General features: G+C 42.0%; 1 protein-coding gene across 1 annotated transcript in view; it reads left to right on the top strand.

The window, feature by feature from the left end:
• LOC146322062 (collagen alpha-6(VI) chain-like) overlaps window positions 1-15,058 on the top strand; it is a 45,316-nt gene extending 30,258 nt beyond the window's left edge. Inside the window, 16 exon segments of the mRNA XM_084725877.1 lie at window positions 308-370; window positions 477-527; window positions 1,076-1,111; window positions 1,237-1,299; window positions 1,388-1,450; window positions 1,889-1,921; window positions 4,464-4,500; window positions 4,758-4,773; window positions 5,467-5,472; window positions 6,481-6,964; window positions 8,605-8,695; window positions 9,961-10,614; window positions 10,750-10,819; window positions 12,309-12,371; window positions 12,462-13,102; window positions 14,108-15,058. Of these exon segments, the coding sequence (XP_084582003.1) occupies window positions 308-370; window positions 477-527; window positions 1,076-1,111; window positions 1,237-1,299; window positions 1,388-1,450; window positions 1,889-1,921; window positions 4,464-4,500; window positions 4,758-4,773; window positions 5,467-5,472; window positions 6,481-6,964; window positions 8,605-8,695; window positions 9,961-10,614; window positions 10,750-10,819; window positions 12,309-12,371; window positions 12,462-13,102; window positions 14,108-14,328 (2,592 nt within the window). The 3' untranslated portion in view covers window positions 14,329-15,058.

Here is a 15,058-nt window from a genome sequence, read left to right as displayed (position 1 = left end):
ATACATCTCGCTCGTGTGGTTTACAAATGAAAATAAAGGTTGTTTAAAGAACATGTAGACTATGATTTAAGAAGATAAAATTTACAGAAATTATTAAGGTAAGATAAACTTTATTGATCCCACAATGGATAACTTCACAGTGACAGATCTGCTAGATGAATGAGTAGAATGGGATGTTTTTTTAATTTATTCTACAGAATTTGGTTGGTTGATGATTAAAAAATGTCTCAGATTTGGTGATTTGGACTTCAGTATGTCTACAATCCTGGCTGCAGCCATGAGTGTAAATTGTTTGTTGTTGTTTAAGGGCCAACCAGGAGATCCGGGTGTTAAGGGTGCTCCAGGAACACAGGGACCCAGAGGAGTGCCAGTAAGGACCTGAACATGTTGTTAATAATAGTTAATAGTGTTTAATGTAAACTGTTTATCTGTAGTTCAGTCAGTGACTCAGACTGTCTGTCTGTGCTCTGTTTCAGGGTCAGGATGGAAGAGACGGTTATGGACCTATAGGACCTACAGGTGTCAAGGTAGAGCTGACCATAAAGACTTAAAATGACTCGTAAAGTTTTCCTTTTATAATATTTCCCTTTGAATGTTTGTAATAATTGTCATGTATTTGTAATAATGGTTTGGACTGTTGACTGGACAAAAACAAACCTTGTGCAGGCGTCACTTTGGGCTCTGGAAATTTGTGACAGCAACCAATTGTCAATTAATAGAGAAAATAATAAGCAGATTAATCCATAATTTAAATTATCATTAGTTGCAGTCTGATAAGATGCAGTGCTTTTACAGTGTGATCTTAGTACTTTTACCTAAGTAGAGGATGTGAATAGTTCCTCCATCACTGGTTATCAATTAGCCAAGACGTAACCTGACATGGAAAATACACATGTTAAACAATATCTGGTTAAAGGTCTATAAATAGGAAAAATGTACTGACACAACAAAAACCTTTGTGTAAATTATTGACAGAACTAAAACAGGTGGATGGAAACACACTTACCATCTGATATTTTAGAGAATCCTCTTGATAACTGATGAGTCAGATTATTCCTTCTTACCGTCTCTGCAGGGAGATCCTGGTTTTCCTGGTTACCCTGGTGCACCGGTGAGTCCATATATTTTCTAAGAATTGAGTTTTCAAGATTTATACTTCTTTCCTTGTAATTTTGAGTCCAAACTGTCCAGGCATGAGAGATGAGTTTCTGTTTTTGTATGTTTTGTTGTGTTCAGGGACAAGCCGGCTCAAAGGGAGGCAAAGGAGATCCAGGAAAAAGAGGGAACGATGGTCGAGCGGTGAGTGACAGATTATGTTTTTCTTTTTCATGTTTATTCTTTGTGTTTTTGCTCCACAAGACTTTAATCTCTGGTCTTATCAACCCAGGGGAACTCAGGCAAACCAGGAGACCCCGGCACGCCTGGAGACCCAGGATTTGACGGACACAGGGTGAGTGGGCATTGAACATTTAAAGGGATAGTTTGGATTATTTGATGAGGTACATGTTGATAGTCAATGTATTGTTTGCAGATGCAGAGATGTGCAAAATGTATTTTAGACACAAAAAAACAGCAATATCAGTTCAGTGGTAGACCAGCAACTCCTGTGTTCTGCAAGATCAAATTACTGATCTCACCCATGGAGTTTGGTTGGTTTGGAGAGAGTGATATTTGGCTTACAAAACAGTGGCTTCCCATCAAAAAGGGCTGACAGCAAGACAAAGCAGGGGAAATATTCTAAATATAGCATGCACTTAACCTGATATTGATTTTTTTTTACGTGTCTAAAATATCAGTTACGTTTATGGCTGCCAGAAGATTCCTGACCTGAAATTCCTCTGCAAGTAAGAGTCAAGTTTACTGATTTTCCTTCTTTCCTTTCATCCAGGGTCCCAGAGGTCCTCCTGGCAAAGGCATGAGTGTAAGTCAGTGGTGTACATGTAAATGCAGCTGAGTACATTTACTCAAATACTGTACTTCAGTATGTTTGAGATACATATGTATTTTACTTGAGTATTATCATTTTATGCAACTGTATACTTCTTCTTGACTATCGTATAGTTTCACAGATATTTCAGGCTGACTGTGGAGCATTCTGATCAATATGGCTCATGTGATTGGCCACCGACTTTACCACTGCACTTTGCTGCATTTTTTGTTCGGCTTCCCCTGCAGCCCCCACTGCTGTAGCCTAAACACTCTACCCCCCCATTCAAAATGGATGGAAAAGGGGCACAAGGCCACATTCAGACAGAATTGCAGGAAAAATGAAACTTGTCTCAAACGCGTGAGCTGGCCTGGTCTGACTCGGTTTGACCCGGCCCATCAGCAGGGCAGTGGTTTGTGTTTCCAGTACGACAGGGCTACCTGCTTGAAGGTCTTGTAAAGTGACAATGAGCTTGATGAAGCGTGAGTCAGGCTGCTGTAAAGTGGTGGGTAAAATGTTCTTATGCGTCTCCGGGATAAATGTGCTTCACAATAAAAGTCCCCCAGTGTTAAAACGATTTTATTATTAAACACCACAATCAGAAAATGTTTTCATTGCAGGGTTGTCCACCAGTAACTTAACTCAGCCCCTACACAGCTGAAAGCAAATATAAGATGTTAAAATAAAGCAAATACCTGAAAGTACAAACAGCACCACAGGAGAGAAACAAAATTTCCAATTGTAAAGGCTGAGTGGAACATAAAGGAACTTTTAGAAACGTCCTCCTCTCTGCTCTCCTGCGCACACATGAGCTGAGTATCACAAGACATGCGAGACGTCACCGCAGCCCCCACTCCAGGTAAGTCTGTGGCTCGGCTCAGCCCGGTGCAATAAAAGTAGTAATGGAAATGCAAATCAGTGAGGTACAGTTTGACTCTGCATGGCCAAAAGTCCCGGTAGAAAATGCCCTTAAGAGATACATGTAGCCCCACTACAAACATATGATGATCATACAGACCACGATGCATTGCTGTAGAACAAGCTAACCAACAGTATATAAAGTAGTCAAAGTGAGCTCAACTTTAAACATCCACAGCAGTAAAATGCAACATTCTTTGCAATATTAATACAAAGACATCAACTATGATAGAAAAACACTGACAGGGAACATTTTACTGTAGAAACAAGTTGGAGATTCTCGCACAATCTCACTTCCTGACATATGAGGCAGAAAGTGCAGCCCTATATGGTTTTATCAGTTTCATTTATGCCCGTGCACTCAGGTACGCACAGGCAGATCATTTAAACAGCTCTCTGAAGTTACTGTGATGGCAAATGAGAGCCGATGCAGACATGAGACAGAGACAGGAATTTAGTGCATAAGTGGAGCACTTTATTTGACAAATTGAAAGTTAGAATAAAGATGCACAATCTCCTTTTATAAAGTTTCATCTGTGTGTGTGTGTGTGTGTGTGTGTGTGTGTGTGTGTGTGTGTGTGTGTGTGTGTGTGTGTGTGTGTGTGTTCTTGATTGAACCCAGATGTTTCCTGAGTTGGTCTCAGACATGCGAGACCTCGGAAGCCAGATACTTAATTGTTGTGGTTTTCTCAAGAATATGTTGCACCACAGCCTGTTGAAGTCAATAACCTCTTAAGGTCACAGAACATTAATGGCATACACAGAAAGAATTACACTGTTATTTGTGATAGTTTGATTTAAAAAAGTTATACAAAATGAGAGGCAAGGGAGTGTTAAGGACATGACTGAAATTGTAGAAGTGCAGCCAAAGGGTGGCAGCAGGTTTTAACTAAAATACATTTTACTGAAACATGAGTATATTTACTTTAAGTACATTTTGCTGATAACATTTACATACTTTTACTTCAGGAAGGATTTTAATGACTTTTTCATGTAATGGAGTATTTTCACAGTGTAGTATTAGTGCTTGTACTGAAGTAATCTGAGTAATTCCACCACTGCTGTAAGTCCACTTAGATCTGCATGCTAAAGGGACAGTTCACCCTAAAATAAAAAAAATGCATATTTTTCCTCTGCTCTGTAGTGCTCTTCATCAATCTAGATTGTTTTGGTTTGAGTTGCAGAGTTCTGGATATATCGTCCGTGGAGATGTCTGCCCCCTCTCCAATATAATGGACCTAGAAATACATTTGAACAATTCAAAACTAATTTGTCTTCCCAAAAATAATCACCAGTTTACAGTCATGAGCAGTTTAATGTTTCCAGTGGAAAGAAAATAGTTTTGGTAGATTCTACTGCAGAAAAGACAGTAGTACATGAAAACTGCTCACAACAAGGTCTGTGGATTATCTTGAGTAACTGGGTCATGATTTTTGGAAAGATTCCAAATGATTTATTTATTTATTTAAGCTGAGTGCCATCTAGTCCCATTGGAGAGAAGGCAGACATCTCTATGGCTCCAAAACTCTGCATCTCGCCCTTTAAACTCATGTCACCTTCCAACATTAAGGGAAATATTCAATATGTATTATACACAACATCTTTTCTTTTATCTCAGGAGTGCCAGCTGATCGGCTACATCAGAGAAAACTGCGGTAAGTGTTGTGTTTGGATACGTTATGTATGTGAACCAGTTGTTTTTCAGACTCAAAACACGAATTGCTGAACCTCATTTTAATGCACAAGAGTGTCTTTGTGTTTTTGTTTATGCTTCTTGGTTTTTTTTCCATTTTTTTTTTTTTAATCTTTCTGAAATGTCTGAAATTACTGAGTGCAAAATGTTCTCACCTGTGTTGTTGCTGTGATAACTCAATGTGAATTCTAACTATTATTATTATTCCTCTCCACACAGCATGTTGCAAGGGTATGTGGCATTTTTTCCATTTTGTCTCCCAGAAAAACATGGTAAGTACATTACAAAACTTCAGCTGCAAGAGTTACTCTTGAGATGTGTGATCATCAAACAAATATTGATGGTAACCAGTTTAACACTGAATGAGGCTCTCACTCACATTGCTCCCTCCTCCATTCACATATTCACTGGTTGAACTCATCTTGGATTAAATAAACACTACAAAGTTTACTGGATTTGATTATGCTCATTCAGATTGCCATCTGATCTAACCAAGATACATGAAGTGGTTTAAGTGTAACTGGAGCATTTGTAAACTGTGTAAAATAATAAAACTTATTCATTTATTTATTTTTACAACTTTATCGTTTTTCACAATTGGAAAATAAAAGTGCAAAAACGAAGAACCAAAGAAGAACCTTTATAATCCTAGATTAGAAATAGCTTGTTATTTTAATACACTGATACAAGATCATTATCAGTCATTAACTACTCACCCTCATGCTGATTGGAGGTTGGGTTTAGTCTTTTAGTCCAGTTAACACAGCTGGAGATTCACAGGAAAACAGCATTGCAGAATCTCCCAAACAATGTAAGTGAATGGTGACCAATTTTCAATACATATCTAAATACACACACAGATGAGAGGCTGATGCCCAGTAAAAAGGCACTGGAAACATGTTTTATCCACATTTTGTAACCTATACAGAGCAGAGTGCACTGCAGAGCCAGAGAGCAGCTCACTCTGCTCTGGTTTAATCCCACAGACTCTCCCTTCACTTCACCCAGCAGCTGGGAAACCAGACACAGGAACTTCTTGGACTTTTTCTGCAGCATTTTCATGGGCAAACTGTACATTTACTGCCACTAGACAGCTTTACTGCTCATCTTTAATGTCTCTGCTCTGATCGGAAACATCCACATCCTCATCCACACACACACACACACACACACACACACACACTGCAGTGCTTATGCATTGTGTTGATGAAAAATAGATTAGGAATATTCACACATATCAAGAGAAAACTGCAGTTTTCACAGAAAGTTTGAACGTTTATTTCCTGCTGGACACTTTTAAATCTGCAGACAATAAGGAACCGTGTAGACAGACACAAAGCACTTGAACTTCTCTAACTTTTCCTGCTGTGTTTTTGTGGACAAACTGTACATTTACTGCCACTATACAACTGTTAAATTTCAATCCCTCTACTCTGATCACCAACACCTGTCTGTTCTGCAGCCACTGACACACTTTTTTCCCCCTTCTCTTTTTCTTATCCACACACACACACACACACACACACACACACACACACACACACACTTCTCTCATGCGTTGTGCCAATAGATCAGGACTATTCACACATATCGTAAGAAAACTATATATTTCACAGAAAGTTTGGCTGCTTATTTGCTGCTGGTGCTTTGAACCAAGCAGATAATACGGAGCCAATGTAGACAAATGCTTCAGTGTGGCATGAACGCTGTCGTCACGAGTGTGATTCTGACGTGATATTTGTGGTCTAGAGGGGCAAAATGAAAACAATTCAGATAAGTAAAACATGACTAAAACTAAATCAAAATTTGCTGTCAAAATTAACATTGATGTGAACATATCTTTCCAGTGTTGAGGTTTTGGGGCTGTATTTTTTTGTCGTAGCATTACTTCAGTCTCCACTTTTCTCAAGATGAGCTCCTCTCTCTATTGGTTTTCAGAAAGGTGTCCGGCCTACCCCACCGAGCTGGTGTTTGGTTTGGACATGTCCGAGGATGTGAGCCTAGCAGCCTTTGAGAGGCAGCGCTCCGCCCTCGTCAACCTGCTGGAGGACATCGCAATCGTTGAGACCGACTGTCCGGTCGGAGCTCGTGTGGCCATAGTGGCATACAGTTCAGAGACCCAGTACCTGATCCACTTCCAGGACTACCGCCGCAAGAATCTGCTGATCGAATCTGTGAAGAACATCAAATGGGTGAAGTCGTCCACCCCACGCCGCCTGGGGGGCGCCATGCGCTTTGTGGGTAACAACGTCTTCAAACGTGTTCGTGGAGGAATTATGATGAGGAAGGTGGCCATCTTTTTTTCCTATGGGACGTCACCAGACACTTCTGACATTGTTACTGCCATGATGGAGTACAGGGCTCAGAACATCGTCCCAGTGGTCATCTCTCTGCGTAACGTTCCGGCTATTAGTCGAGCATTGGAGGTAGGTTTGGCTCATCAACGCAGCACAGAAGGAGAACTACTTTTGTTCCTTACAGGCTTCAGTTCCTCAAAGTGGCGACCCACATTGATCAGTCACTGCAAACTGACCTGTGATCTATAATCCGTATTTTAAGACAGTTCCTTCAGAATGAGTTCTAAAACTCTGAAATGATTTAGCATGTCAGCATGGTGGTGTAGTTCATTTAGCTGACATTAGCTTTTTCCTCCTGGAGACGGCATTTATGCTTCAAAAATCATAAATACGGTGTTCATTTGTGGAGACTATCTTGTCGGTCGTCACAAAAGTCTGCAGTTTGTCTAGATTTTCTGCACTAATCCAGAATCCAAAGGAAAAATCCCATTAGCTTTTGTTGGCCAACAAAATTACAAATTACTGGAAACTCACTTTATCAGATTAAAAGTCATAAAGTAATGCACTCCTGCTGTGACTTGGCTGAGAGGTGTGGAACAGCACTGAACAGCACTGATATTGTTACTTTTTGGCTTTTCTGTTTACACTTGAACAGCTCTCTGTGGTCCAGTTGCTCAAAATCAAAGAAGGCACCGTGAATGTTGTCAGTCTGAGTGAGAGAAGGCAAAAATATCTGACTTGCAGGTTTTTCATACTGGCCACCATCAGCCCAGCAACTGGTGACTGCTGATGTATTTTCAGAGGTGTTTTTGTCTGTGCCCCCCCCCCCCAGAGGTTCAGCTGGGAGATGCTCACGAGTTATGTCCAATAAATGAATTAAATAATCTCACAAAAGTTCGAGAAAGGAAATATTCTTATGCTTGAAAAAACACACAACCATACACATTCTCTATCCAAGTTTCTCTCTTTTAGTCAACTAAGACGTCTTGTTTACTCTTCCCACTGTTACAACGCTGAGCTAAACGGTCTAAAGTGTGTCTGTATTTCATTTCATCTGAAATGATTCCAGCGCTGGTCGGGAAGTCCAACAAACAGCTATTTGTAGATGAGAAGCATCTGGCGAGAAATTGCACACAGGAGACACATGTAAGCAGAGAGAGGGCTCCGGAGATAGAGAGCATGATTTGCCATTTATATCTATGATAGAGAGACCACTCTATGCTTTTACTGCTGTAACTGTTATGGAGTGTTAAGTTATTCTAGTTGGCTTAGGTTTTATTTATCGTGTCAATTTGTTATGTAGTTAGTATATATTAGTATATTTAAGTTCAGGAGGGCTGAGACGATTCTGAGGCAAATTATTTTCCTCAAGCCTTTGTTTAAATCTGGACAAGTATGCAGCACACTGTTAAAACCAGATTATTGATCAGCTCTGACATTTAAGGTTTGGTGTGATTTCTGAACATACGGCTGCAGCTCAGCATCTCTGCTCCCTTCTATGTCGATGCAGCTCCTCCACACACGTGCACACACACATACACAGACACAGAGCAAGGTCAAAGATTACTCTGATTTGCATCACCTACACTTGCAGCTGTAAGTAAGTGCAAGAAATACTGTACTTTTAAGGCTGGAGATGAATGAGATGTCAGTTGTATTTTTTGGCTGATTTTTTTCTGTGGTTCCATGTTATCTTATCAACACTACTCTCAGCCACTGAAGAAATTCTTTTGCAAGAATAAATCATTAAAACCGGTGTTTTATCTTAGGTTGACGACACAAGACACGCTATCTACACAGTTCTGGGGAGGGACCTGGCTGGTGACCTGAGGAAGGTCAAGCACTGTGCAATCTGTTATGGTAAGCACTGAGCCTCTTGGATGGATTAATATTTAATATAAATCACTGGTAATATTATCAGAAATGTGCTTCATTTTTTTCATGCCTGGCTTTTGTTGGCTGTATTGATTTAACTGTAAGATTAAATTGAAAAGAAAGCTGAGCTAATACACCCTACCAAATGAATTATAGCTCTGGTGTTAAAAAGGCAGGCCAGTACAACATGCATTTTCCAGACCAAACCAACCCACCTAATGTTACACAACTCCATCTTATGCCTTCATGAGCAAGACTCAAAGACTCTAAAACATCCCCACTTGGGGCAAAAACTAGTTTGAAACTTGAGAGGGGGGTCAATCTACCATCCCGTCAGAGCAGCATGGCCTCAAACTTGGAGTTACTGAACTGAACTCAGTATGATTTGAACAAAGTGCTAGTTGGATCATCGTCACTATTTGAAACCTTCTCCCCTCACATCTTTATAACATTAGAATCAGAGCAGCAATTTTGCAAAACCAACCACAAGTTTCCCATAGTGTCTGTCCTGGTTTGAGGAGTTTAAATAGCAACAAGAGTTTGAACTTCCTCTCAATTTTTTGGCGAGGTTATCCACTTTGTGAAAAACTGCATGGGCAAATAGCTCAATCAGCTTGTCCACTATCAGTATCAGTTGCGCTGAGTCAAACTGTGCCACGCCAATTTGCATTTCCCTCACCACTTTTATCGTGCCGAGCAATGCCCTGCTCTGCAGTGCGGCAAAAGCGAGCCCAGTCCGCCTCCAAACAGCATGTGGTGATGTTTAGGCTACTGTGGCCAATCTGTGACGACCCCCTTTCCTCCCCCCAAAACAAGAGAGTGTTGTGATACTCAGCTCATGTGTGAGCAGGAGAGCAGAGAAAAAGACATTTTTAAAATCTTTATGTTCACTTCTCAGTACTTTTGTAACTTCTAACTGAATCTCTGTGATATGAAATCTAATTTCTCTCCTGTGTTGCTGTTTGTACTTTCAGGTATCTGCTTTATTTTGCTGTTTCATATTCACTGTCAGCTGTGTAGGAGTCAGGTTAAGTTACTGTTGATGAAACCTTGAATGAAAACATTTCCTGATTCTGCTTCTTCATAATAAAAGCATTTAAATAACAAAACAACAGGGAACTTTTATTGTGAAGAGTTTATTGACTTCTCACCATCTAGAATCCATACTATCATTCAAATATTGTAAAAGACACCATTTTCTAACCAAACTAGTTGGCTGCTTCTAAATGACAACTCTGTTGTTTCTTCAGACCCCTGTAGCCCTGCAGAGGAGTGCAACTTCATCCAGGAAGTGGAGCAGCCTCAGGACGTGAACGTGGACCTGGCCATGGTGGTGGACAGCTCCAGGGAGATGCAGGCTGATGAGTACTCTGGTGCCCAGCAGCTGTTGGGCTCTGTGGTGGAACAGCTCGCCGTGAGCTCGCAGCCCCGCAGGGCCGGCAACCAGGCCCGGGTAGCTGTAGTCCAGCAGAGCGGCGGCCGGGTTACCAAGCCAGAGTTTGACCTGCAGACCTACCAGAACCATGACCTGATGAGGAGGCACCTGATCCAGACCATGAAGCACCAGGGCGGCTCCTCGGCACTGGGACAGACGCTGGAGTTCACCCTGAGGGAGGTGCTCCTGAAGGCCAGCCAGCCACGGAAGAAGAGGATGCTGCTGACGGTGGTGGGCACCGAGACAGCTTACAGGGACCGAGCCAAACTGCACTACATCTCCCAGAAGGCCAAGTGTGAGGGGGTAGCGCTGTTTGTGGTGACGGTTGGCGCGCGCTACAACCGGACGCAGGTGGAGGAGTTGGCCAGTCTGCCTGTACATCAGCACCTGATCCACGTCAGCAGACTGAAGGTCAACGAGCAGGGATACGCCAAACGCTTCATCAGAGTCTTCTTCTCCGCCCTCAACAGTAAGAACAGACTCAACATCAGATTAGATTAAGATCAAATGTTTACATCTCCATCCAGTTCAAATTCATGGACAACTTTAAATCAGTTCTTCCTCTTGTTTCTAACCATGAACAAATCTGTCCTCTTTATTTCAGGGGAAATAAACACATATCCTCCTCCTTCAATCAAACAGATCTGCGGCCAGCTGACAGAACAAGATGGCGGGTAAGTCACCAGTTTCTAAAGATACACACAGCTTCAGATGGAACAAGTTAAACATGTTAACAAAGCATCTCTCATCACAAACATAACATTTACACATCTGTTTGGGCCAACAGAGCTGAGCAGAAATAGCAGGTCTGTAAAGGCAACTGCATGACTGTGTAATTAGAAAAAGACCAGACAAGTAATAAGCTTGTTGGATCCAAAGTCAGCTCACAGTCTCTGCTGTTATTATTATTGTTTTGTAATGCTGTTCTCATGACACACAAACTCGGAGTAACGCAGTCTTTAATAACAAGATGAAGGGAACAATGAAGATGTCTGCCGGCTACACGGTATTTGTTTGAAAAGAGACCACACCTCATGTAATTATTCCTTACTTCAAGAATTTTGTGACTGTGAGCAGATCTTTGTACTGAGGAGACTGTGGCTTCAGGCATTTATGTTCAAATGGCCTAATTTATTATCTATGTTTGTAAACATGACAGTTATGAAGGGGAACAATAGAAACAGATGAAATAGCTCTGGAAAAGTATGCCCTGTAAAAAAAAAAATTCTTAAACACTGTTGGTGTAAATCTGTTTCAGTGTGATGATGCACATTATTTCTGTTTTGTTAGTATTTTGTCACTTCATTGACACAATGTCAAGGAGTGATGTGGTACTGAATATCAGCACGGCTGTGACTTGGCCTGAGGCCTCATGCTGAAGATGATTACAGCTGTGATAATATTCAGTCTAATAGCATGACCTTGAGTGTAATATTGCTTTTTTACAACAGTTAAACCAGTGACACTTATTACTGAACATTAACGGCCAAAACGACACACTCTTTTTAAGACATTTGCTAAAACGATGGCTGTACTCTTCAGAAGAATCATTTGGAGAATGACCTGCAAGACACATTAAAAACTCTATGATATGCCTGGGAAATTATTAATTTATTTATTATTTCCGTCGCCTGTCTTTTTTTCTTTTTTTTTGCCATGCTGGCGACATGATAGAGGCACCACAGGCCTTTTGTTTCTGGGTCATCGCATTCTTGTCACAGATTTACATTTGGACTCAAGGTTGAACTGATTAGCTTGATAGATGATTAGATTGCTGCCTCTTCCTACAAATCCAGCAGTTACACAGCAACATGATCATCTCATTGGAGTCGTGGTTGTGTCAGCTGATGATGAATGGAAGTCCAGTGTTGACTCTCCTTTAGCTCTTCTTTGGTCTCTGACAGCTCCTGAGGGAAATATATGACTCTGTAGCTGCTGTAGACTCTAGATGTGTCTGTTTGCTGGAAACACTGAGACTGAACCAGACAGGAAATATGCCACAAAACCAAAAACTGGAGCTAAAAGAGACTGAAAGGCTCTGTAGAGCTGCAGAGGTGGTGATAATTCAGTGTTTCCATATTTACAAGCAAAATCCTTTTATATATTCTGTGTTATTCAGGCAAATGTGACCATGAATCTGACTTTTGGCTGCTCTGTGTCCAGTCAGGGGTCGGCAGACCTGGATTATTTTGCGGAGGAGCCGATGGAGACGGTGGAGCCGCTGGAGACGATGGAGCTGCTGGAAGTGGTGGAGCCGGTGAAGCCAGTGAAGCCGCTGGAACTGGTGAAGCCGGTGAAGCTGGTGGAGCCGCTGGAACTGGTGGAGCCGGTGAAGCTGGTGGAGCCGCTGGAACTGGTGGAGCCGCTGGAACTTGTGGAGCCGCTGGAGCCGGTGGAACTGGTGGAGCCGGTGAAGCTGGTGAAGCCGCTGGAACTGGTGAAGCCGGTGAAGCTGGTGGAGCCGCTGGAACTGGTGGAGCCGCTGGAACTTGTGGAGCCGGTGGAGCCGCTGGAACTTGTGGAGCCGCTGGAGCCGGTGGAACTGGTGAAGCCGGTGAAGCTGGTGGAGCCGCTGGAACTGGTGGAGCCGCTGGAGCCGGTGGAACTGGTGGAGCCGCTGGAACTTGTGGAGCCGGTGGAGCCGGTGGAACTGGTGGAACTGGTGGAGCCGGTGGAGTCGGTGAAGCTGGTGAAGCCGGTGGGGACGGTGAAGCCGGTGGAGACGGTGGGGACGGTGAAGCCGGTGGAGACGGTGAAGCCGGTGAAGCCGGTGGAGACGGTGAAGCTGGTGCAGACAGTGGAGCCAGAAGAACTGGGGAAACAGGTGCAGCTGATGGAGACCCTGGAGACGTTTCTGGAGCAGATGGCAGGAAAGATTGAGGCTAGTCATCTGTACGACAGCGACCCTTTGACCACAGGAGACGACCAGAGTTCAGTCTCGGGAGCTAAGCTCTACGGTAGCCCACACACACCACTTTATACACATAAACACACACTGTCAATACTTTTTATGGTTTGTTTTAGGCCAGACAGGTGGAGGTATGTCAGGGGAGAAATGGAAAATCTGTTCCAGATTACAATAAAGAACACATTTAACTGTCCTGATCAAGTAAATATAAACTCAGTCTATTGCGACCTCTCATGGTTATCCTGATGTTAAATTTGGGATAACTGGTGAAATTCTGTATTTTTCGCTCTTGTCAGTAAATCTCATGGAGATTCAGACAAACACTGAATGTATCCACTGCATGTGTATCAATGCCTGAAATACTGCACATACATGTGCTGCTAAAGGTCACGTAGCAGCTGATACCAACACCAACGAATGTGACGTGTCTGACAGATGTCATGGGACCAAAACGTAGCTATTCAATAAATTTACCAGGACTGTCCGCTGTGTGTGAGAGCAGAAGAACACTCTGCACATCCACTAGATCAGACAAGAGCGTAGGAGAGGATATGGTCTAATTTCCAATGTTTTAGTACTAGACTAGTGTCAAGGAGAAGCGTTCTTAAATAGAGACTGGTTGTTAGTCTGCAACTAGTCACATTCCCCATGTGCACAAAATAACACAAAAATACCAACTGGTTATCAAACAATATACAAAACAGGTAGAAAAAGAAGACACTCTGGATGGATGGATGGATGGATGGATGGATGGATGGATGGATGGATGGATGGATGGATGGATGGATGGATGGATGGATGGATGGATTTATTATTCCCCAAAGAGAAATTAAATTGTCATAGCAGCCACTTACATGCCATACGAGACAAAAACATTATTTTAGGACACATTATCAGATGTTATGACAGACTAGAACATATCTGAAAATAATTTCCAGCAACAACAACCAGTTTTGTGTCTTCATCACCATAAATACGTTTTTAAAGCTTTGAACTAAACAGATGAGGGACATCCTTAGTTTAATGTATGAATCTCTCTCTCATCTCCATCCAGATGCGTGTTTCCTCAGTGTGGACGTCGGTGAGTGCCGAAACTACACCATCATGTGGTCTTTTGACAGCGATCGGCAAATGTGTGCTCCATTCTGGTTTGGTGGCTGTGGCGGCAACGAAAATCGCTTCAAGACGGAGCAGGATTGTAAAGCACTCTGTCTGAGGAAGAGCCGATGAGGAGGAGGAGGAGGAGCCGTCAAAGGACATCAACAGATTTGTTGAAGAAAACTGACACTTTGCACTAAACGTGAGCCAGGAAAAATCTTTGAAAACAAATGCATCTTCAAGGAAAAATCACAAAGTCTTGAGAAGCTTTTACTCACAGCTGAAACAACATCTGGAAAGTTTAAACTGTTCCAAAACTCAGCGGCTGAGTTTTTATCATGATGAGTTGCTTTGACCTTTTTTTTTCCTTGAACCTGCATGTTTTGTTTTTCCCAAAAAAGGTAACCTTGCTTTAGTAAATTACCCTTGGAGATAGTTTTCATTTTTCATCTTTACTGATCTTTTGCACTTGAGAACATTCTCCTGGACATCCATACCACCTTTTACTGTCTGATGAACAACAAGGACTCGAGCGTCTTTCAGGATATTTTTGATTATGATGAGATCAGGTGCTGTAAATGTTTTCTTTTTTGAAGCACTGCTTATACTTTATCTGGATCTGGATACCATTTCTGTAGCAACAAACTATTAACAACTATCATTTTTCCTTTTGTACTAGACTGTGATTAAAATTTCTATTTCAGATAACACCAAAGTCAATCATTGTCTTTCAATATCAATACTTAGATTCAGTCCATCTTGACCTCTCTATTCCTAAAAACTGGGCACATAACACTTCCATTGTTTTGGAGATTCTGTAACACTGTTATCCTGTGAAACTCCTGCAGTGTTTTGCAGACTAACAAAATAAACCAGACCCTCAATTGGCATGAGGGTGAGTAGATAA

Source organism: Lutjanus erythropterus, chromosome 9 (assembly GCF_056507025.1).
Source record: "Lutjanus erythropterus isolate fLutEry1 chromosome 9, fLutEry1.hap2, whole genome shotgun sequence".
Lineage (NCBI taxonomy): Eukaryota > Metazoa > Chordata > Actinopteri > Lutjaniformes > Lutjanidae > Lutjanus > Lutjanus erythropterus.
Note: the sequence above shows the minus strand (reverse complement) of the source record. Positions and strands in the feature narration are given on the sequence as shown.